This window comes from Neolamprologus multifasciatus, chromosome 13 (genome assembly GCF_963576455.1).
Source record: "Neolamprologus multifasciatus chromosome 13, fNeoMul1.2, whole genome shotgun sequence".
NCBI lineage: Eukaryota > Metazoa > Chordata > Actinopteri > Cichliformes > Cichlidae > Neolamprologus > Neolamprologus multifasciatus.
In genome coordinates this window covers 31,644,893-31,667,043 of record NC_140451.1, presented here as the reverse complement: position 1 = coordinate 31,667,043, position 22,151 = coordinate 31,644,893, and the positions used below count along the sequence as shown (strand labels likewise).

At 40.8% G+C, this 22,151-nt stretch overlaps 1 protein-coding gene across 1 annotated transcript in view; it reads right to left on the bottom strand.

Annotated features, from left to right (window-relative positions):
- Positions 1 to 7,566: 7,566 nt before the first annotated feature.
- nrg3a (neuregulin 3a) overlaps positions 7,567 to 22,151 on the bottom strand; it is a 430,968-nt gene continuing 416,383 nt past the window's right edge. The window contains exons 8-9 of the mRNA XM_085183301.1: positions 20,824 to 21,009; positions 7,567 to 10,953 (exon numbers count right to left, since the gene is read on the bottom strand). Coding sequence (XP_085039427.1) covers positions 10,302 to 10,953; positions 20,824 to 21,009 — 838 coding nt within the window. The 3' untranslated portion in view covers positions 7,567 to 10,301. The remainder of the gene's footprint in view (positions 10,954 to 20,823; positions 21,010 to 22,151) is intronic.

The following is a 22,151-nucleotide window of genomic DNA, read 5'->3' as shown; positions in this document are numbered from 1 at the left end:
AAAGCCAGAAGAATAAGCCAAAGTAACAGCCACAGTGAAGCCAAACAAGCGAACTAAATTAACATAATGGGCTAAATTTGCCCACCACCAGCTTAAAGAGAAATCAGAAAATACATGAATGAGTCTGCTTTAAATGCCTATATATCTTTTTTAAAAACACGTAGCCTTATTAAAGTGTTAATATTTTTTTAAACAGCTCTAGTAATCAATATTTCTCCCTCTCTCAGAGACTGATGTGAGTGCTGCTTGACGTGAAAACAGAGTTTTGCCATCATACCATGACCAGTTCTGACCAAGGAGTCTCTGGTGGAGTTTCCACCCTGTTTGCTGGGTATTGGCTATAAAAATAAACAATAAAATCCACTATCATTTTAACTGTTTTCAGTATTCTATAAGTGCTTTCTTATTCTCGCGATCTAAACACCTCGCATGAATTTTATATCTCCTTCTCATATTCACATTACATTTTTAAGAGGACAGAGACAAAATTGGATTTGTCTAACACAAGTGGTAATGAAACCCAGTGATCCAGCAATAACACAGGTGATCCAGACGATGCAGCTTTATTGCAGCGTTGAACCATCATTAGTTTCTGGAACTTCAAAGATTTCCTGTGTAAAAGCAGAATTCTGATTAACTTTAATTCTTTCACAATAATGTATAACACACGTTCCAGTTGTTTGTTTACGGATAGGAGGGCATATGTTTTATATGCAAAAGATGTACCATCTGTTATGCAGCATGTACTTTCATAGAGAGTAAAATAAAACATAAATCTGTACTTTTGATTATTTTATTGCCGAATATCTTAAAATAGTCCTGAACAAGAAAAAAGATGAATTAAACAGGATTTAGATTTGAAATGAGTTACTAGCTGTTGAAAAAAAGAGTTTGTTCTTTTTATTTATAAACCTTAAGAGGTAAAAATGATGCTGTATTTTGTTCTTTTGTTAAAATGTGTTACTTCTAAAATGTAGATTCATATTTTTCCTTCTTGAATGAATATAACAGGCTGCGGCAAACTTGTTTGATCTGGATTTATGTGTAAATGCCACCAGGGTTTCAAGAAAAACTGATCATAATTCATCCTATTCATATGACATCCTGCACTTTTAATCTAATATATGGATCGGAGTTTCTGTAATAATAAAGTAGATCTTTAAAAGAGTTTCCAGCACCTGCATCTGCTTAGCAACTTCCCTGCTCATCAGGAGGAATTGAGCGCTCACTGCTTGAGATGTGCACAGCTTTGCTTTTCAGTTGTGATGTTTTTCAAACTGAGAATTTAAAAGTATTTTGCTCAAACAAATGAACTTGGATGGCGGCACCGCATCGACAAATAAAGCATGAAAAAAGAAAAAACACAGGTACGCTGTAATTCATATGAAATATTGAAAGTGAATACGCTGAAACACTTAACGTGTTGCCTCACACTACGTACTGAGAGGCTGTAATTGCCGTACCACACACACTGTCATTATGCAAGCGTGCTTTACTGTATCTGCCCTGCAACCACTCATTATAGGCTGCTATGTTCCTGAAACCATGTGAAGATTAGTTGATCTGCACATGCAAATGGATTTGCTCCTGGTTGGTCCTGACACCAGAAAATGGAGCTGGCAAATTAAAGTAAAATTCTGCATAGTCTGTCTTGAATGACGGGCTAATCTTAGCTCTCTGTGCACATTTGTGGGTGTTGGAATCTGATCTTTCTTTTTCCAGATATGCTTAGATGGGTTTTTTTCAATCCTACCACATTTTCAAATAAACAAATTGAAATCTATTTAATTTTTTAATTTAAACTGGAAAAAGGTAAAGGCCGCAGATTATTAATTATTAGTAACATGTGTTATGAAATTATTGGTGGACTCCATCTTTCAAGGGTAAGAACAGCCAAAAGGCTTGAGTGAAACAAACTGCAACAACTGGGGGTGAAATACTTGAAACTGCACTCCTTTGGCTCCAAAAGTCTCTTCAGACTTCCATGTTAAAAAGCTCAACTTTAGATCAGCTGTAACAAGTATCTATCCATTCATTGTCTGCCGCTTATCCTTTTCAGGTTGCGGGGGGGCTGGAGCCTATCCCAGCTGCCTTGGGGCCAAGAGGCCCAGGTCGCCAGTCTGCCGCAGGGCTAACACGTAGACGAAGACATTCGCATTCACATTCACACCTATGGGCAATTTAGAGTTTCCAATTAACCTATCCCCATTGCACAACTCCCACCACTGCATGTCTTTGGAGGAAGCCCAGGGAGAATATCCAAACTCCACACAGAAAGACCGCGACCTGATGGTGGAATTGAACTAGGCACCTTCTTCATGGGTGACCATGGCTCAGGGGGTTGGGAAGCGCATCTGTAACCGGAAGGTCGCCGATTCGATCCCCGGGCTCTGTGTCCTGGTCGTTGTGTCCTTGGGCAAGACACTTCACCTACCGCCTACTGGTGTTGGCCAGAGGGGCCGATGGCGCAATATGCCAGCCTCGCCTCTGTGGCGTTGTAAAGTGCTTTGGGTGCCTTGAAAAGCTCCATATAAATCCGATCCATTATTATTATTCAGTGCTAACCACGCTGCCACCGTGCTGCCATATAACAGGTAAAAGCAGGTTAAAAAAAGTGTGGTGATCTCTGTAGGTAGTTTGGTCCTTTATGATTGTACAGAGGGTCACTTCTTTTATAACTCACCAGCTAAATTTCAAACATGAGGAATGTTTTGCCATTCTTGTCTGTTGGAGCAGTTGTTCTCAAACTTTTCACAATGAGTACCACCTCATAAAATATATGGCCAGTACCACCCTTATGACCGACATTAAAGTACAGTAGTATAGGCCTATTTAACACAATATACAGTTTACACAAGACAATTTTAATTCTGACATGATGTGATTTATTTTAACTGTCATAAACAGGATGTGACAAGTGGTGGTAATAACAACCGTAGTGCATTAAAACATTCACAGCAGGTGGGATATCTGGTCTTTAAGTGATGAACCATGCTTTCGGGTCCAGAATACTCTGCGTTTGTTAAGGCTGTTGTGTTTTTAACATGTTTCAATGCTTTGTTCTACTGAATCTAAACAAGCCCATTGAAAAAAAAGAAAGCTAACCATAGCTGTGTAGCTAGCACATCATTATATGCTAAGCTAGCCCAACTTCAGTAACCGTACGAACGTCACTGCTGGTTAGTTTTCTGTCTTCGTTTATATTTATGTTGTATATTTATAAATGAATGTTCTATATGTTGTATATTTACATTTATGCGCATTGTAAAGCGCTTTGGGTGCCTTGAAAAGCGCTATATAAATCCAATCCATTATTATTATTATTATTATTATTATGTTGGAAGTGATAGCAGAGCTGTACATTTTAATTTTTCTGAAACCCCTCAGTCAGATCACGGTATATTATTTAATCGCATTAAAGAAAAACAATTTCCCGCATGCCACTAGAGGGAGCTCATGTACCTCCAGTGGCACACGTACCGCAGTTTGGGAATGAGTGTGCTAGAGGACTCTAGCTGCTCACAAAGTCCTGGTCTTTGTAGCTTTGGTTTCATGATGCTCCAAACGCTCTCAGTCGGTGAAAGGTCAGGACTTCAGGCAGGTCATTTCAGCACCTGGACGTTTCGAAGTCAGGTTGTTACAATAAAGTCAGATGTGGTTTCTGAAATATGAAAGGCCTTCCCTGAAAAAGGCATAGAATCGGAGATGATGTTACTCTTAAACCTTTATATACCTTTCTGTACTGGAGGCACTTTTCCGGATGTTGTTCCATATTGGCAAGCTGCCAATTCCAAAGCCATTATTGTTCCTGACACGTTTGGTAACATTGTGTACTGTGGATGAGATATTCAAAGTCATTATTTTCCATTAAGAAACACTATTATGACATTTTTTGCAATTTATAAATGCAGGTTTGTTGCAGATTGGTGAACCCCTGCCCATCTTTACTTCTGACAACCTGTGTCTCTCTAAGATGCTCTTTTTATACCCATCATGTTACTGACCTGTTAATTAACCTTATTAGATGCAAAATGTTCATCCTGCTCTTTCGTTTTAACACTGGTTACTTTTTCAGCCTTTTGTTGCCAACATCTATGATATGTGTTGCTGACATAGAATTTAAAATGAGCTAATATTTTACAGAAAATAGAAAATCAGTTTAAACATTTGATATGTTTTCTATGTTCTGTTGTGAATAAAATACAGAAGTCATTCCATTTGTTTTTCTTTTACATGGTGTTCCAACATTTTTTTGGAATTGCGGTTGCACATATTAGGAAAGGCACTGACACACACACATACACTCTTTCCTATAGTGATTACCCAGCCCACAGCCCACTGTCGCTACAAGGATTAGCTCTTCTGTCACCATCCAGGATCTTGTGCTTTAAAGAGGGAAACAGCCTGAATTACAGCCAAGCTGACAGTATGCACTTCATCGCTCCTATTTCACTGTCTCAGACTCTCTGTATACGTCTCTGACTTGATCCAGTTCAAATCACCTTCGGGAGCAAAGTCTCATTGCTCTATATTTAAGTGTGCTTGTTATCTAGATGTGTAGCTATCCATGCTGCAGGAGGGCACATGGCTGGAAGAGTAAAGAAAGAGATGTTGACACACAAGCATTTAAAACACACGCACACACACACACACTATCTATGCATAAAAATGCAAACAAACACTGTCAGTGAACTGGCATGCAGTTGAGGTCTGATGGGCTTGGCTGTGCTGGCAGTCGAGTGCTTTGGGAGGATCAAACTATAGCTCTTATCTCTCTGGCCTGATGGTCTAACCTCTATTCCCTGCCATCAGTCGCATACACGCACACACACACACTCAGGCACTGTACTGATTGTGTTAACTACCTCACTTTTAGCCACCTGACTGAATACAGCTGAAGTAGCTAAACTGCAGCAGAGAGCATAAATCTGTGCATCTGTTAAGGGAAAAGAGACGTCTTTGTGCAGGCACTCGTAGGCAGTTTCTGTAGAAACGACAAAACTGCACCCGCCTGCATAGGTGTCCGGCTTGTAGCATGAAGAGGAATTGTATTCCAATAAATCACCTGCTTAAACTCAGACCTTGAGTCATAAATGATTTTATGGATTCATTAAAAACAAATGTAGTTATACTGTATATAAAAGATGAACATAGCAGTGCTATGAGTAATTGCTTTTACAAAGTCTGATTCTGCTAGCCTTGGGTATTCGTGATTCATGTGCCTTAGGACATGCAGTACTGAAATGATCAGCTAATGCTTGCAAGCTTGATCATAAACCTCGTGAATAAGAGGTCCATATCATCTCCCCATGTACTCTGGCATCACCGTTTGAAGACATGCATGTGTGACTGACTCAGAAACAACAATTCTTCGATTCCTGGACTCCACGTGCTCCATCTCCAGCCTCGGTGGTGCTCGTCTCATATTGTGAGAGTACACCTTGTACAGTTCTGTCTCTCTGTTATAGGATCCACAGTGGATCCTACTACATACATACTACATGACCATATCTCCCCCCGAGCTGTTGTCCTGCTCTTCCTTGCCGTAGCATGTGTGCATATATTATATATAATGTCCCACCCCGCACCTTTTGCACAAGTCGAGGAGCGTGTCAGGTTACATTTCGCTGTGTGTTATGCTTGTATAACTATGCATGTGACGAATAAAGAACCTTGAACCTTAGCTGTGAAACGTTTAAGATTTTGGAGTTAAAGATTTTGATGGCATATGGTGAACAAGGCATTGTTGTCAAAGAAAAATAAAGAGAAAGGAAATGAAATTGCTGTCTATGAATTCTTTACAGCACATGGTTGAATGCAGTCTTTGCTCTTTTTTATAGTCAACTTGCACACATACACCTAATTAAACTTTAAATGCATTTTGACTCTAATGAAGAGAGGCAGATATGCTCTCTAAATCTTTGAGTAATAAAAAGAAAGTCAATCAAGTTTTTCTAATCAAATACACGCCCTCATTTCTATTACTTTGCTGCTTCTCATGACTAGCACAATGTGAAGTTATGCAGCAAGCGACCTTCAGTTGCTAGGAAAACCATTTAAAGATGTTCAGAGAGGAGCAAAGACATCTCCATTAAATTAGTTTTTTCCCTCTCTTCTGTTGTATAATTGCTTATGCTCAGATGTACATTGTGCTGAAGTACCTGCATGCCAAAAGTAATTACAGTTTTCTCAAGGTGCAGTAATAACTCTTATAGAAGTGTCAGTTAAATGGAAATGCCTGTTTGTCATCAGGCCATGACTTACTGCTCTTTGAGCCTCCGAAGCTTTTTTTTCTTTTTGAAACATTTCATAAATGTTGTAAAAACTGGTATTTGATGCAGAGTCCAGTTGCATGGCTCAGATAAGAACTCAAATTTACACAGTGCTTTCAGACTTTAACCTGATAAAAGCTCACAGTGAAGCTAGCAATCAGACAAATGAAGAAATCCACGTTTTTTTTCTGCCTCCACATTCCAAGCCATTAGCGCTTTCTATGGGTAAAGAAATTATAGTTGGACATTCGTGTCAAGCAGCCAAAACTTCAGAGAAAAATAGAAAATAACCTTTTTGAGGGTTTAGCTGGAACATAAGCCTTCAAATAAACAAAAGGAACAAAGAATTAAAGCAAGCCGGATATAGACTCTTTTTTTCCATGTGTGAATTAGATTTAGCCATGCCATTCAGGCATTTAATAAAAGAAAAAATGGAAAAGGATCCCCATTGTGAGAAATTTGAAAAGTGCACGCTGAAAGAGTTCAAATTTGCTTTGAATTTAGTCTAATGAATCAGACCTCTCAGGAGCGCTGGTCACGTGTACGGGAATGTGTCATGGAGAGACACGAGGCTAACAAAAAACACTGCGTGTTTGGTTGTCGTTAACATTGTTAAGGGTTTTCATGTTGAGTGTTTTCGTGCGTGTTATCCCAGCTCAGGCTCAAAGCAGACCGTGAAACAGTCATGAAAAGGTGCTGTGCTGACTGTCATACAAAAAAGCGACTTTATAAGTAAATTTATTTTTAGAATAGTTATAAACAGAAGTAAGTTTTATGTTGGGAGCACATCACCATCACCATGGCAACCAAGAAACAGTGCTTGAAAAGAATTGGAGTTATTGTAGTTTTAAGTAGACCTAACCCAGTAGTTTTAAAACAGCTACATCTTACTCACTAATGCAGTTTGAATTAATAACAATAAAAAAGAAACACAAAATCTTTGAAGTGTGTGACTTGAACTGTTAAACTGGAGTCTCTGCTGCAAACTACCAACAACAAAACCACCAAATGTGGATTTTTCCTCCCTTTTTTAGAATGTGGGAAATATGTCAGTGTGATTCATACATATGAGAATCTGTGTGGAAACACAAAGTAATAGATTACAGGTCATGGTTGGTTCATATGTACTACAGTTAGACTAGCAAAACTCTAAAAGCAGGTCATCATTTCCTTGTTTTAGAGATTCTGATGGCTTTAAAGCCACGTTGAAGAAGAAGATGTGTATCTTACTTCTTCTGTGCAAAGTTCAAGATTTAGTTCACTTTAACAATTAAGTTGCATTTATTCCTGAGTCTGATCTACAGGGTGGGCCATTTATATGGATACACCGTAATAACATGGGAATGGTTGGTGATATTAAAGTCCTGCTTGTGGCACATTAGTATATGTGAGGGGGCAAACTCCTAAAGATGGGTGGTGACCATGGTGGCCATTTAGAAGTCGGCCATCTTGGATACAACTTTTGTTTTTTCAATAGGAAGAGGGCCATGTGACACATCAACCCTATTGGTCATGTCACAAGAAAAACAATGGTGTGCTTGGTTTCAACGTAACTTTATTCTTTCATGAGTTATTTACAAGTTTCTGACCACTTATAAAATGTGTTCAATGTGCTGCTCATTGTGTTGGATTGTCAATGCAACCCTCTTCTCCCACTCTTCACACACCGTAGGAGAAATGCCAGCACAGGCATCCAGTATCCGTAGTTTCAGGTGCTGCACATCTCGTATCTTCACACCATAGACAATTGCCTTCAGATGACCCCAAAGATAAAAGTCTAAGGGGTCAGATCGGGAGACCTTGGGGGCCATTCAACTGGCCCACGACGACCAATCCACTTTCCAGGAAACTGTTCATCTAGGAATGCTCGGACCTGGCACCCATAATGTGGTGGTGCACCATCCTGCTGGAAAAACTCAGGGAACGTGCCAGCTTCAGTGCATAAAGAGGGAAACACATCATCATGTAGCAATTTCAAATGTCCAGTGGCCTTGAGGTTTCCATTGATGAAGAATGGACCCACAAACAAAGAGAACAAAGAGAAACTTGTAAATAACTCATGAAAGAATAAAGTTACGTTGAAACCAAGCACACCATTGTTTTTCTTGTGACATTACCAATAAGTCCGATGTGTCACATGACCCTCTTCCTATTTAAAAAACAAAAGTTGTATCCAAGATGGCCGACTTCTAAATGGCCCAATGGTCACCACCCATCTTGAGGAGTTTGCCCCCTCACATATACTAATGTGCCACAAACAGGACTTTAATATCACCAACCATTCCCATGTTATTACGCTGTATCCATATAAATGGCCCACCCTGTACTTTATTTAAAATGGGTTTGATATTTAACTATCGATTCTATTTCATTTTGTTAGGTTTTATATAAGTTTGCAGTTGTGTCACACGAATTTGAATGAATCCCATCACATTCCCATCCACATGCCGCTTTTCTCTGCCTGAAAAACAAATTCCTGTTCTTTCCCACAGTGGTGAACATTTTTATGAGGGTTGTTGGCTTAATTTTTAAACATGGCTGTAGCTGTCCATCTACAGCCAGGAAACGGCACCGCATTTTAAAACATTTTGGTATTCAGTGCACAGAAAACCAGGAGCTCCACAAAATAAAGTGCTTCATGAATGCTGATCCCAGATGTCTTCAAGCTGGTGAAGTTGTGAAAAGGTCAAAAGTAACACTGTCAGTGTAAACCCTCAGAGTGATGTTATCCAGCATGCATCTATGGGCAGGTTGCTGTCTTTCAAGCAATCAATCAAAACAACAGTTATTTTGGAAAAGTCTTTACCAGAATTGCAACCGTTGTTTTTATACTTTGTGACACCAGAGACATTTGGCTGTAACTTCATACAGAGATTCAAAAGCTTCCAATTCATAGGATACAACATAGAGACATTTATTTCTTGTTTCAATACCAAAACCATGTGTTTGTCCCTCCCATCAGCCCCAGAAAGCAGCATTGTTCATTAATAACCAAAAAAATGGAAAACAAAACAAACATCCACTCCCGTAGAGCCCCGTAGCCCACTGTCCTTCTCAGTCCTTCTGTTCATTCGTTCAAGCAACCAAATAATAATTCACAGGCGAGTGTGTGTGCATATGAGTGTGAAAATATAATTTGTAATAAAAACAAAAATAATCTAGACTGGTTTCCAACACTGGCCAAACTGGAGTCAGTATCTCCACAATCTGCCCTCCCAAATCCGAGTGGCATTTGGGGAAAAACCCTAGTTTTTCTTTGTCTCGTCCCTCGTGGCTTCCCAGCACAGACACACACACGCGCACACACAAAGCTGGGGAGTTTTTGTTTTGCGTCGTAAATCCTCAAAGTGTTTTTGATTACCACAGACGGCTGCGTTGTAATTCTTGGCTGGGTAACAGTTTTTCAAAAGGCAAAGGGGGGTGAAATTGGTGTGGTGGCTCCTTTTTCTCGTTGGTCGTTTTTGATTCCGCGCAGGCTCGCAGAATCCGATTCACGACTCGCGGACCTGCGGCGGGACATTAATGGAGTTCTTCATCGAGCCAGAACCAAAATGTGAGAATACAAAACCAAGAGAACGAAAAAAAACCAAACAAAAATAGTTACATCATTCCTGTGTTCTTCAACTTTACTTGGTCACTTTTGAATTCCATATATTTATATCCATATATATTTATATATATATTTATATATTCTTTTTACAATTAAAAACACCATGGATTTGACAGACTATTTGGTTTCTTTTTGTCTAAGTAGAAGTGTTTCTCTTGTTTGGTAAATAAATGCACGTGAATATTTTTTTTTCTTTTTCCATATTGTCAGTCGGTGTAAAGGCGGCCACTCGAGAAGTGTTTGTATGCTCGTGTACATACAGTATGCATATCATCAGCACATTTTCAGATTATCCATGATATTACATTTTTCTTTTTTGTTTTTTAATTCAGCATTTTCATTCTCAGCCCACAGATGCAGAACACCAGAGTCTGTCAAACAGTGTAAAACAGTAAGTGAATGTCCTAAATCGCGCCTTCTCATTGGCCGGTTTGGCCCAGGTCTCTGTGTGATAGGCTGGGGCTGAGTAGCTGGGTCTGCGTGGGTCCGTTACAGCTCAGCGCCCCGGCACTTCCTCCGTTAACGTTCAGGAAGCAAACAGTTTCTCTGGCTTCCACCAGTGCGACCGTTGAGGTGCCGGTGAAGACTCCGCCCCCCTCCTGCTTCCTGTGAGCCAGCGCCAACGCCCTGAGTTGCTCCTGTGCCTCTTCGAGCAGCAGGGCCACCTCGTCCTGCTGCCGTCCAATGGCAGACGAGCAGGAAGATGAAAACGACGGGGCGTGCGCTGCCTTTTCTTTCTTCTCCTCCTTGCAAGGCGTGGCCCCACAGGTGACTGACATCGTTGTGGTCGCTGGGGTGGTTTGCATGCAAGACACCTCATTGCCATGGTGACACTGCACAGATGGAATGATGGGAATAGAGCAGGAGCGGAACGGGGGAGGTGGGGAGTGGCTTTGACGGCGTCCCGGCCTTCTCAGGCTGCGGGTGGTGGGATTGGGTTCAGATGGAGGACACAGATGTGCGCGTACCTCCACGCAGCCGCTCCAAGGCGATGGCGACAATGCCTGCATCGCAGGAGCTTGCATATGTAGGAAGGTGTCGTCACACTGGTTCTCTCCCTGCACTTGGACACTAGAGAAGAAGGAAAATGGGGAATGAAGACAAACAAGACAGAGACAAAAAAGGAAAAGGAAAGGAGTGAAGGTTATTCAGCTGGATAAAAACTTCCACACTTCACTTGGAGAAGTCATTGTGTCTCGGGTGTGTTTTCAACTCAATCGCTTTTTCAAACTCCCACGTTGAAGCCCTGACAGAATACACACAGGCACAGCTCTCCGCCCTCTGCCATCTCACAGGCTAACCACGGATGCGGAGGGGGAAGAAGATGAGTCTGACATTTTTCTTTCATCTCTTTATATCCAAGTCTGCACACACGCACTCAAAAAAACCCTCAACTCCTTTACATAAGTAAGGAGGTAACAGAGAGTTCATTTTTTAATTATTGATTTTAACGACTTTGTATGTGTTGGAGAGTGTGTGTTTAAGGTGGCGAGCTTTGCTCAAGGACGACTGAGGCAGTCACATCATGTGTGCTAATTTTTCCTCCTTAAAAAAAAAAGCAGAAAGCAGTTTTCGGTCAAGATCGTTCACTTTGAAAAGCTTTTGTGCAAAACAGCACTCACGTTTTTAAATCAGCACCATAATACTCAGCAGAGATGGGCAGTAACGCGTCACTTGTTACTTGTAACGCGTTACTGTAATCCGATTACTTTTTTCAAGTAACGAGTAAAGTAAGGGATTACTATTGCAAAAATGATAATTAGATTACCGTTACTTTCCCGTAGGAACGCTGCGTTACTGCGTTACTCAAACCGTGATTTTTTTGCGAGAATGTCTCATGACAGTGACGTACGCGAGTGCCACGTTCGTGACAACAGCTGTGTGCAGATCAACAATGGATCATATATCGAGTGCAGAGAGAGTATGAGCGTGCAGCGTTTAAAGCGTGGAAGTACTGACCTTACTTTGAGTTTGATTCCATAAAAAGTGACAAAAACATTAGTGTCCGTTGTGCGTGGGAAGAAAACTTCTTTTTACAGCGAAAAAAACCCTAAACTTCCGAGCAAGCACCGAGTAGCTACGACGTAATGGGAAACTCACAGAGAAACTCGCGGATTCTTCCACTGACCGCGGCACACCTGCACCAGGGTAAACCTCCGCCTACCCCACTCCTGCTTTACAGGTGAAAATAGAGCAACAGGACCGCTAGTCTTTGATGTTATTTATTTTCTGCTGTGTTTTACTTGCATCTATTTGAAAGACTGAGTGTAAACACACAAAATATTTTATTTTATGTGCTGGAATGTGCAGAAAATAGGTTTAAATGTTAAACTAATTTATTCAAGTCAGAGAATGCTGCATATAATTACATTTTTGCTTGATGCATAAAGTTAAAAGAATAAAACTAATAAAACAAGTTTTAAAAAGAGACTTTTCCATTTGATTACATTTTGTATGATGGATTATGTAGAAAAAGTAGAATTGGGCTGAAAGATCTATCACTTTATCACCTATTCAGGTTGTAAATCGTGTTTTTAGAAAGTATCTAAGTAACTAAGTAATTAATTACTTTTGAAAATAAGTAATCAGTAAAGTAACGGGATTACTCTTTTGGGGAAGTAATCAGTAATTAGTTACTGATTACTTTTTTCAAGTAACTTGACCAACACTGATACTCAGTGCCTGCTTCTCCTTCCTCACTCCTCAGATTTGAATGTTTTCACAAATCTGACTTGTGCTGCTTCACCTGTCAACATCCCGTGTATAGTACTGTATTGTTCAAATGGCGCTGCTGGGTAAATCAGTATTTCAGTCCATTTCTGTGCTCTACTGATTTAGTCTGTCTGTTCCCGTTAGCCTTAGCTTGTTTGTCCTCGTGCTCAGCCTAGCCAAATTATACCTTTCATTGTGTGCCCGCTACTCTTTCACAATCAGTGGCGGCATTTACATGAACACAAGAAACCAGGTTACAGGCAGAGATCGGCTCACGGAGTGAAAAACACTGCTGTCTGGAGTGTTATTTATTTATTTGTTGTCAGAGCATTCAAAGTAAAAGGTGCGGTGAGACAGCAACGTAACAGGAGCCACTGCTTTTAGCTTCCTCACAGTGAGAATACAGAAGAGTTTTAACTTTGGGGTGTGAAAGCTGACTGCCAAGAGAGACCGAAACCATCAGTGTTTGTGTCATTTTCAAGTCTGACTTGATGCAAAGATGCACTGCTGTCACTTATCCTGTTGCACTGCTCCAACAGCAGTACTGATGAACATTTGCTAATAGCCTCATTGCATATTCATATTCATGTGAAGCAGTTTCGATGCAGAGGTTATAGATGCGTGAGATGTTTTTGGAAGAGAGGGAAAGGGAGACGGAGATACCAGTGAGACACTGTCGTTTGGAGCGCCCCGAAATTTGGTTGCTGCAAAGACAAAGTTGATATTGGGCTAATACAACTCTTGGTAATAGTTAGGAAAAGCTTATGGTTGAAGATATTAAAATAAAATCATGATTATTTGTGATAATTGTGATTCACCCGTGATTGCTAACTGAAGCTCTGGCACAGAACTCACAGAGATCAGTCCACAAACATGACTTACACCCTTATATGTTTGTAAACGCTGGCACCGGGTGGAAATCGTTAACTTTGAAGTAGAAATCGATTGCTAGCTTACAGTTACATGGTGAAAAAAATGAAACCTAACAAATATTTAGTCAGCAATAAGGTGCAAAAAGATGGATCTAAGCACCAGAGAATGTTGGACGTCTTTGAAGGTGTAAGTTTGACACTTTGGCTGTCCATATGCTAACGCACATACCTGCTATAGTTGGTAAATAACTCTATACATTACAAGGCAAAACATCCTGCTGTAAAAGCTAATACTTGGGTGTAATAACTGAGAGCATAAACATGTTAGCAAAATATTTACTGACACCATAAATCGAGTAAGAAGTAGGGTCATTTTCTCACAGACTTGTACGCAATCTTTTTGCAATCTGAGGATTCGTTTGTCTTCTTTATATAGATATAAAAATCTTGCTTATGCAGAAAGCGGGCACTAACCTGCCTGTATCAGCTCAATGAAGGCAATAACTGCTTATTAAACCACTACTGTTATTCCACACTTTAGCCTCTACTTTCTTTGTGTCAATTATGGCGAGCGTCTGTATGGAAAATGAATAAAAGTGTGGAGAAGTCCGATTTTTTGTGCAACGGTATAGGCACTTGGGTCTTGTTATTCTGTCTTTCTTGAAAATAAAGGCTTTCGCCCTCTTTCCAGGACTGACCATTCCCCTCAGCATTATCAGTGTCTAAATCCAGCTGTAATCTAGAGCAGAGCTTCATTATCTTTGTGTAATAATTCATAATCCTCTGCCAAGCCAAGCCTTTACTGCCATGTTCAGATTAAACTTGGGGTCCCTCTTCCTTATGATACCCTCATCACACACGCTTCTGCTCTCCATCAAAGTGTGCAAAAATAGCGGTGGGTGGAGAAGGTGCCTTTTCAGACTCAAAGGAAATCGCATCCTTGTTTTATCTCCGCAGTGTTTTTCCGAGACATGAAAACCTCTCCGAAAACCACAGCGGAGGTTTAGTGGGCCAACAGAGAGGATCCTGCAAGCGATAAGAGAGGATGATGCGAGGGTGCTAATTCCCAAGATAACATTCACAGACAAATCTCTCTTTTGATGAGCTGAAACACAATCAGATTGCAAAAGTCTATGAAGCACAGTTCAAATATAGACCCCGGAGCGAAGCGGCAGCAGCTACGGGGGAATTACAGAGAGATTGTGTGTAAGTGAGGTGAGATAAGTGACCAGCCTTTTATCTTTAATGGGAGCTCATTACATGTGCAAGTGTTAACAGTCATTTTCATTAATCTATTGCCCTACAGATCATTTCTTAATATATCCCTTGTTTCTGTTGATAAATTCAGAATACGATCGCTTTTGTTAAACGACGCAGTCATCGTACAACACTGAGAAATGTACAAAGAAGGAGCATGTGTGCATTTTATTTGCAGGTAGGTGTGCACGCCTACTCATCGAGGCTTAAAAAAAGCAGTGTTTTATCTAATTGAAGGTTGTGCATATACGACAAATGGAGAGGAGGGAAAATCCAGCACGTCCCACAGAAAAAGAAAACAAATAAATTCATGCGACTTCTCTCCGTCATCCTTTTTGTTGAGCTAACACTAGGTTTCCCAGAGAGGCGTGAAAAAGAAACGAGCAGCCTTTCTTTAAAACATTTCCAAACTGTCACGTTGTCTTCTCTTTCATGACTTTTTTACTTCTTTGCTGATTTTTTCTTAAAGGTTACTGCATTAAAAAAAACAAACTACTTGTATCATGAAGCTTATGCCTCTCTATCTCACTCAGACTCTATGCAGCAGTGGCCAAATGTCTCCATGGCAACCCAGACAACCGTATTATGGGAGAGCGATGCCGCTGTCTGTCGGTCCACCTGCTCTTATGTGAAATCTTACATTAGGTGGCGAGTAAGCGAGTAGGTGAGCGAGTGCGTGCAGGTCAGTGACTCAGTCTGAATACGTGTGTTTGAGCATGTGAGTGTGAGGCTGAGTAAGCGAGTAAGCATGACCTCCTGTATATTTTTGCACAACCTGCTCACGCGTTCGTACCCAAACTATGTGGGATTTTCATGCAGCATCTGTGAAAGCATGCATGAGTGTGCGTTTCCATGACAGGGAGTTGGAATGCAGTGCAGTGGAGCGCACGGATATTCTCTGGACAAGGGCAGAAGCCACGTTTGAGCACCAAAGGGTACGTAAGCTCTTAGTGTGTTTTCCTGCACATGAACATTGGACTACTTCGAAAAAATCAACCCAGGATATTTCCCCAGTTATCCTTTCCTCATGACCAGAGATGAACAGTAACGCGTAATCCGATTACTTTTTTCAAGTAACGAGTAAAGTAAGGGATTACTATTGCAAAAACGGTAAGTAGATTACCGTTACTTTCCCGTAGGAACACTGCGTTACTGCGTTACTAAGTGCGGGAGTGCGGGAGAGAGTATGAGCGTGCAGCGTTTAAAGCGTGGAAGTACTGACCTTACTTTGAGTTTGATTCCATAAAAAGTGACAAAAACATTAGTGTCCGTTGTGCGTGGGAAGAAAACTTCTTTTTACAGCGAAAAACCCCCTAAACTTCCGAGCAAGCACCGAGTAGCTACGACGTAATGGGAAACTCACAGAGAAACTCGCGGATTCTTCCACTGACCACTGCGGCACACCTGCACCAGGGTAAACCTCCGCCTACCCCACTCCTGCTTTACAGGTGAAAATAGAGCAACAGGACCGCTAGTCTTTGACTTTATTTATTTTCTGCTGTGTTTTACTTGCATCTATTTGAAAGACTGAGTGTAAACACACAAAAAATATTTTATTTTATGTGCTGGAATGTGCAGAAAATAGGTTTAAATGTTAAACTAATTTCTTCCAGTCAGAGAATGTTGCAGATAATTAAATGTTTGCTTGATGCATAAAGTTAAAAGATTAAAACTAATAAAACAAGTTTTAAAAAGAGACTTTTCCATTTGATTACATTTTGTATGATGGATTCTGCAGAAAAAGTAGAATTGGGCTGAAAGATCTATCACTTTATCACCTATTCAGGTTGTAAATCGTGTTTTTAAAAAGTAACTAAGTAATTAATTACTTTTGAAAATAAGTAATCAGCAAAGTAACGGGATTACTTTTGGGGGGAAGTGATCAGTAATTCGTTACTGATTACTTTTTTCAAGTAACTTGACCAACACTGCTCATGACACTACAGTACGTACTTTGTGTGATTTAGGTGATTGTTACGGCCTCTGCCTCAGGTGGCCCCGCCTTCCTCCATGGAAATCAAAGCGTTCCAGGACTCACGGGGGATTGGCTGGCCAGGGGCCTGTGCCCGCCCCAACTGCATGCAGATCAGAGTGTGCCAGACCACTCACACCATTGGCTGCTGCAGGAGCCTTGAACATGACGGACCAATGACGCGGCTGCATTTACCGGGGAATATAGAAGGCTGAGGATCCTTCATTCAGGGGGGACTTGTTGATTTGAATAGACTGTCTGTCTGTCTGTCCCTCCTGCCTTTGCCTTTGCACTGCTGCCCTTTTGAACCTTTGCTTTTGAATAGCCGCCTGTGAGATGTTTAGGTGATTGTCATTAGATGATTAGTGTTATTTGAATATATGAGTTGTTTGTTATGTTTGTTTAAATCACCCTATTGCCTAGTGAGTTGTTTCACTAACGGTTTTCAGTTGTGTTAATAAACCTTATGGTTCTCTTTTTATCTAACCCCCTGGTCTCAGGGCTCGTTTATGTTACACCCCCTGTCGCCTGGCTGAGCCGGGTCGTAACAGTGATGAACTGCCTGCAAAGAGCATGCAGGAGACAGCACACATAAATGGCAAATGTAGATTGGCCGGTATCAGTGGATTCAGACATTATGTGGGCTTTGTTGTTAACCTGCCAGTACTATTGTACACACTAACATATATATGAAAGGGAGAGCTACAGCATCTTCTATATGTGCAGCAAATGCAGGCACTCGGATTCTTCTTCTTTCAGCTCCTCTGGCTCTATCTCACCTTATCCCCTAGCATCCTCTTCTGGTCCTCCTTCCCCATTCAAATATGATGCCCCATACTCTGATGTTGGCCCGCCTAAACTAATGCTTTACTCAATTTAAGCCTAAACGTAGATCCAGCAGAATGCACATCACAACCAGTGGGAGCCCTTTGATAACCAAGATAAACTTGAAGCTGATGAAATTTGGACCAATCCAAGTCTGGTTGGTCAGGGTTTGTTTCTCCCAGACTGCTTGGGCTAAAAAGAGGAATTATTTGGCCCAATCAGAGAGTCCTTACCAGAGCTACCACAGAAGCCTTGGGCTAACATATGAGCTGATTGGTTTGTGATCAGAGAACACTTGAGCTCGTGGGCACTTTTGTTCTGACCAGACAGTTACTTCACTTTAAATCTAGGACGCCACTGATTAATCTGCTGACTGAGCACGTAATGGTTAATTTTAAAGAGGATTCCAGTACAGCCATATCCAGGCTGAGAGCTCTTACTGTGTTATCTGTTGTTGTTGAAGAATGTAGATCATTTTAAAAAACTAATAAAAATGGTTTAAGATTGCACTTCAGCAAATGCAATGGCTCTCTAGCATGCATCAACAGTCTCCTCAAACGTGTTCGGTTATTAAGACCTGGACTATAAATCTTGGTCTTTGCATATAGACCTTGCATATTGTTTATAGAGCTGAATTCTCTGTAAAATATCCTGTTACAAGTTTCTGGTTATGTAGCAGAAATGTTACAAGTCATCTTGTAAGTTTGGAAAATGTTGAACACAAAAAAGGAAAATGTAAAATGAAGACGTCATAGCCTGACCAAACTGGGTCAGCTGTCTTGTTTTAGCCATCAGTATATCAATCCACAGCTAGCTGAAATAGTTCTGGTGGCTATTACGGTGGGTTTGCTGCATTCCTTCAATTAAACAACTGAATCCTATAAGAATAACTATGATTATTTACATTAATTTAACAAAAAAGTAACTGATTCCGTTAAATTCGTGTTTGACATTTTAATTTCTGGTGGTGGACTTTAGGATTTGCAGGAAACACTCGAGTTGACCCGAGAGCCATTTGAATGGGACATTTGAGTAAGGACACACTTATGCAGCTCAACAGTCGCTCTTTAGCGATGTTCATGCAAATGATGTGTAAATAAAGCTTCAGGAGCAGGGGGAGCTCACCTCCAGTGCACATCACTGAATTTGTATACGCCGTTATACGAGTGAGAGCTTTTTGTCCAGCTGTGTCCATCTCCTCTGCCTCTTTATTTTAGTATGCATGTAGGTCATGCAGAGATTAATCCTGAGCTGGGACTGTTGGGACCTGAATGCCTGAAGTGAAGCTTGCCAGTCCAGGTGGGTAAAGCAGTGACTCATGATTCCCCCCTCAAATAAAAATGGGTCAGAGCACAGCACCTTTCACACCGAATAAATTTCTGCTAATCATTCGCTCTGGCTGCTAAGCACATACAGTTATGGAGGGTTACATTTGAATACTGTGATTTACCTGACAGAGTACGACAAGATGCAGATGTCCAGTCTGAATCTAGTCATTAAAAGCACGGACACCAGGTGAAATGTTTCCCTTGAACTTGTGCCACAGTGCTGCAGACCACGACTTAATGTGATCTCTTTTTTATCTTTTCTCAGCAGAGTGGAAACAAAATGGATAAACGGGAGAAAAAAAAGTACAAAAAAAGAAAGAAAATGCTGGCTTTTAAAAATATAAAAACAGAATTGACTTTGAAATATTAGCTCTTGAAAACAGCTCGTCTGTAGCACGGCTGCATTTTTCAGTTAATGATTTTTTATTGAAATGACTCAGCATTTGGAAGATACAGAATAAAAGAAATGCAGAGGTGTCAATAAAATCTCCAGCCATCCTCGATCTTGAAGCAATCCTCACACCTAAAACCCGTCACACTCTACAGGCCTCAGTTCATGACGGTACAATTAGAAGTGAACATGTTTGTTTCAAAGGGCTGACAGGAGAAACCTCTCTCTTTAAAAAGAACACAGCAGCACATGTGTGTCTGAACTTTGGAAAGATGGGACTAAAGTGGAAATGTCTGGCCATGATGCACTGTGCATTGTCTGGAGAAAACTAAACACAGCATAACTCAAAACATGTTTTATATTTTCGATTCTTCAAAATAGCCACGCTTTGCTTTGATTACTGCTTTGCACACTCTCGGCATTCTCTCGATGAGCTTCAAGGGTTTTCCAGAGATGCTGAGCACTCGGCCCTTTTGCCTTCACTCTGCTCATCCCAAACCATCTCCACTGGGTTTAGGTCAGGTGACTGTGCAGGCCAGGCCTTCTGGTGTAGTACTCCATCATCCTTCATTGGCCTGTTGAAAAATAAATGATGGTCCAACTAAGCCGGATGGGATGGCACGTCGCTGCAGGATGTTGTGGTAGCCATGCTGGTTCAGTGTGTCTTCAAGTTTTGAATAAATCCCCAACAGTGTCACCATCACACCTCCCCCTCCATGCTTCACAGTGGGAACCATGCATGCAGAGACCATCCCTTTACCTTTTCTGCACTGCAAAAAATGGCGGGTGGAATCAGAGATCTCAAATTTGGGCTCATCAGACCAAAGCACAGATTTCCACTGGTTTAATGTCCATTCTTTCTGTTTCTTGGCCCAGACTAATCTCTTCTGTTTGTTGCTTTTCCTTAGTAGTGGTTTCCTGCAGCTATCTGACCATGAAGCTGTATTTGTGCAGTTTCCTCTGAACAGTTGACGTAGAGATGTGTCTGGATCTCTGTTTGGCATTATCTGTAATTTCTGACGCTGGTGACTCGGATTCATTTATCCTCAGCAGCAGAGGTGACTCTTGGTCTTCCTTTCCTGGGGCGTCTTTATGTGAGCCAGTTTTGTCATGGCGCTTGATGGTTTTTGTGACTGCACTTGAGGAATTTACTGTAGTCCAGTTCTTATAGTAATGATGGACTGCTGTCGTTTCTCTTTACTTAGCTGATTGGTTCTTGCCATAACAGTTGTCAAATAGGGCTGTCAGCTGTGTACCAACCTGACTTGTGACAACACATCTGCTGGTCCCATTAAGAAGGCAAAAACTTCCACAAATGAACCCTGACAAGGCACAGGTGACATCATCATGAAGCCCAGTGCTACTTTGAAGAATATAAATGATATAAATTGCTACATAACTCCATATATCTTGCATATATTTGATGTCTTCAGTATGTATCTCCAACTTTTAGTAATAAAATTAAAGAAAAACCATTAAATGTGAAGGTGTGTCCAAACGTTTGACTGGTAGTGTATATATATTTATTCTTTTATGTGGATTTACATTTTTCATTTGCAGGTATCTGCCTTCAGTAATTCTTACCCTCTTTGTGCTTCTGCTTCCTTCTCAGATGAGTCCACTTCCTGAAGGTGCTGGTAGGCGGGGCCAGAATACTTGGAAACTCCAATTGGGTTTAATCTTCCTTTGGGTATGGGTGGAGTCCGGCGAGGAGCTGACCAATGGGCTGCCCTCATTCTCTGGTCAGGGCTGTGAGACAGGGAACTGCTTCTGAGGAAGATAAAAGTTAAATTAATTTAAAAAGAGTATTTGTGCTGTTTAATTAGATTTTTGCAGTTACGTGTGCTGGCATGTTACTCTGTGCAGTGCACATTGATTCTTACAGCTCTGTTTTGATCACGGCTCATTTTAAATTTGCTTCTTTCAGCTGGCGTGTTGCTAATGCTCATTTCCAGCTCTAGCTGCTACATTGATAACCCTAGAGTTTATTTATTTACCAGCTGCTCATATGTCCGTCAACTCTCATTTGCCATTGCTTTAACTACTTGTCTTGAACTTGGGAAAAGTTTAACTTAAAACTTGCCTACTTTAGTTTACTAGCAGCGAGTTCATCCATTGGTCCTCAAGGTGCTAATTCCACTGGTCACATCGTCACTGCTGCTTGCTTCCCATGCTGATCCTACACAGGTTTAACTCGTGTGTGCTTTTGCTCAAGTGTACGTTTTTAGATCCGTTTTTTAAATGACATTTCTAATTTTGTTTAGAACATTCTTCATTGCATATGATCAGTCATGTTAACTGGCTATTTGGCCTAGCAGAACATCCATGTACAGTATTGCTTTGCAGCAAGCTCTTGCTCTTCTGGCCCAGAAACACCTTTCTATGTTTCTTGCTCTCTCTTGTTCACCTCATAAGTGAAAGAGCCAGGACACGTTCTCTTGCTTTTAACATTCTTTCTGAGCACATCCACCATCTTTAACTTCATGTATATGCTGATTATGTCATGTTATAAAAATCCCACACCAGTGGCTCCACCCCCATTTGCTGGCTGAACCTTTAAATACTCACTGTTGATCACTACCAAAGCGTCGATCTTTATAGTCGTGTGATGAAAGTGTGAAAAGTGAGAATTAAAAATTGATAAAAAGCTGTCTGTGCTGAAGTTCCAGGGTCCCCAAAATGATTACTACAGAAGGTCACGTAGCAGAAAAAGGATATGTGCTCGGAGTTTCATCAGAAGAAAAAGGAGGAAAAAAAACACCTTTGAAGAAACTTGCTTTACTCAAGAAGCAAATTCCCTCTTCATGCTTTTCTTGTATTTTGAGTTTAGCTTTAAAGTTTTTTCTTTTTTTGTCCAAACACCATTTCAAGCTTTCATTCATAAAACGCTGCAGTTTTAAAGGCTAGATTTT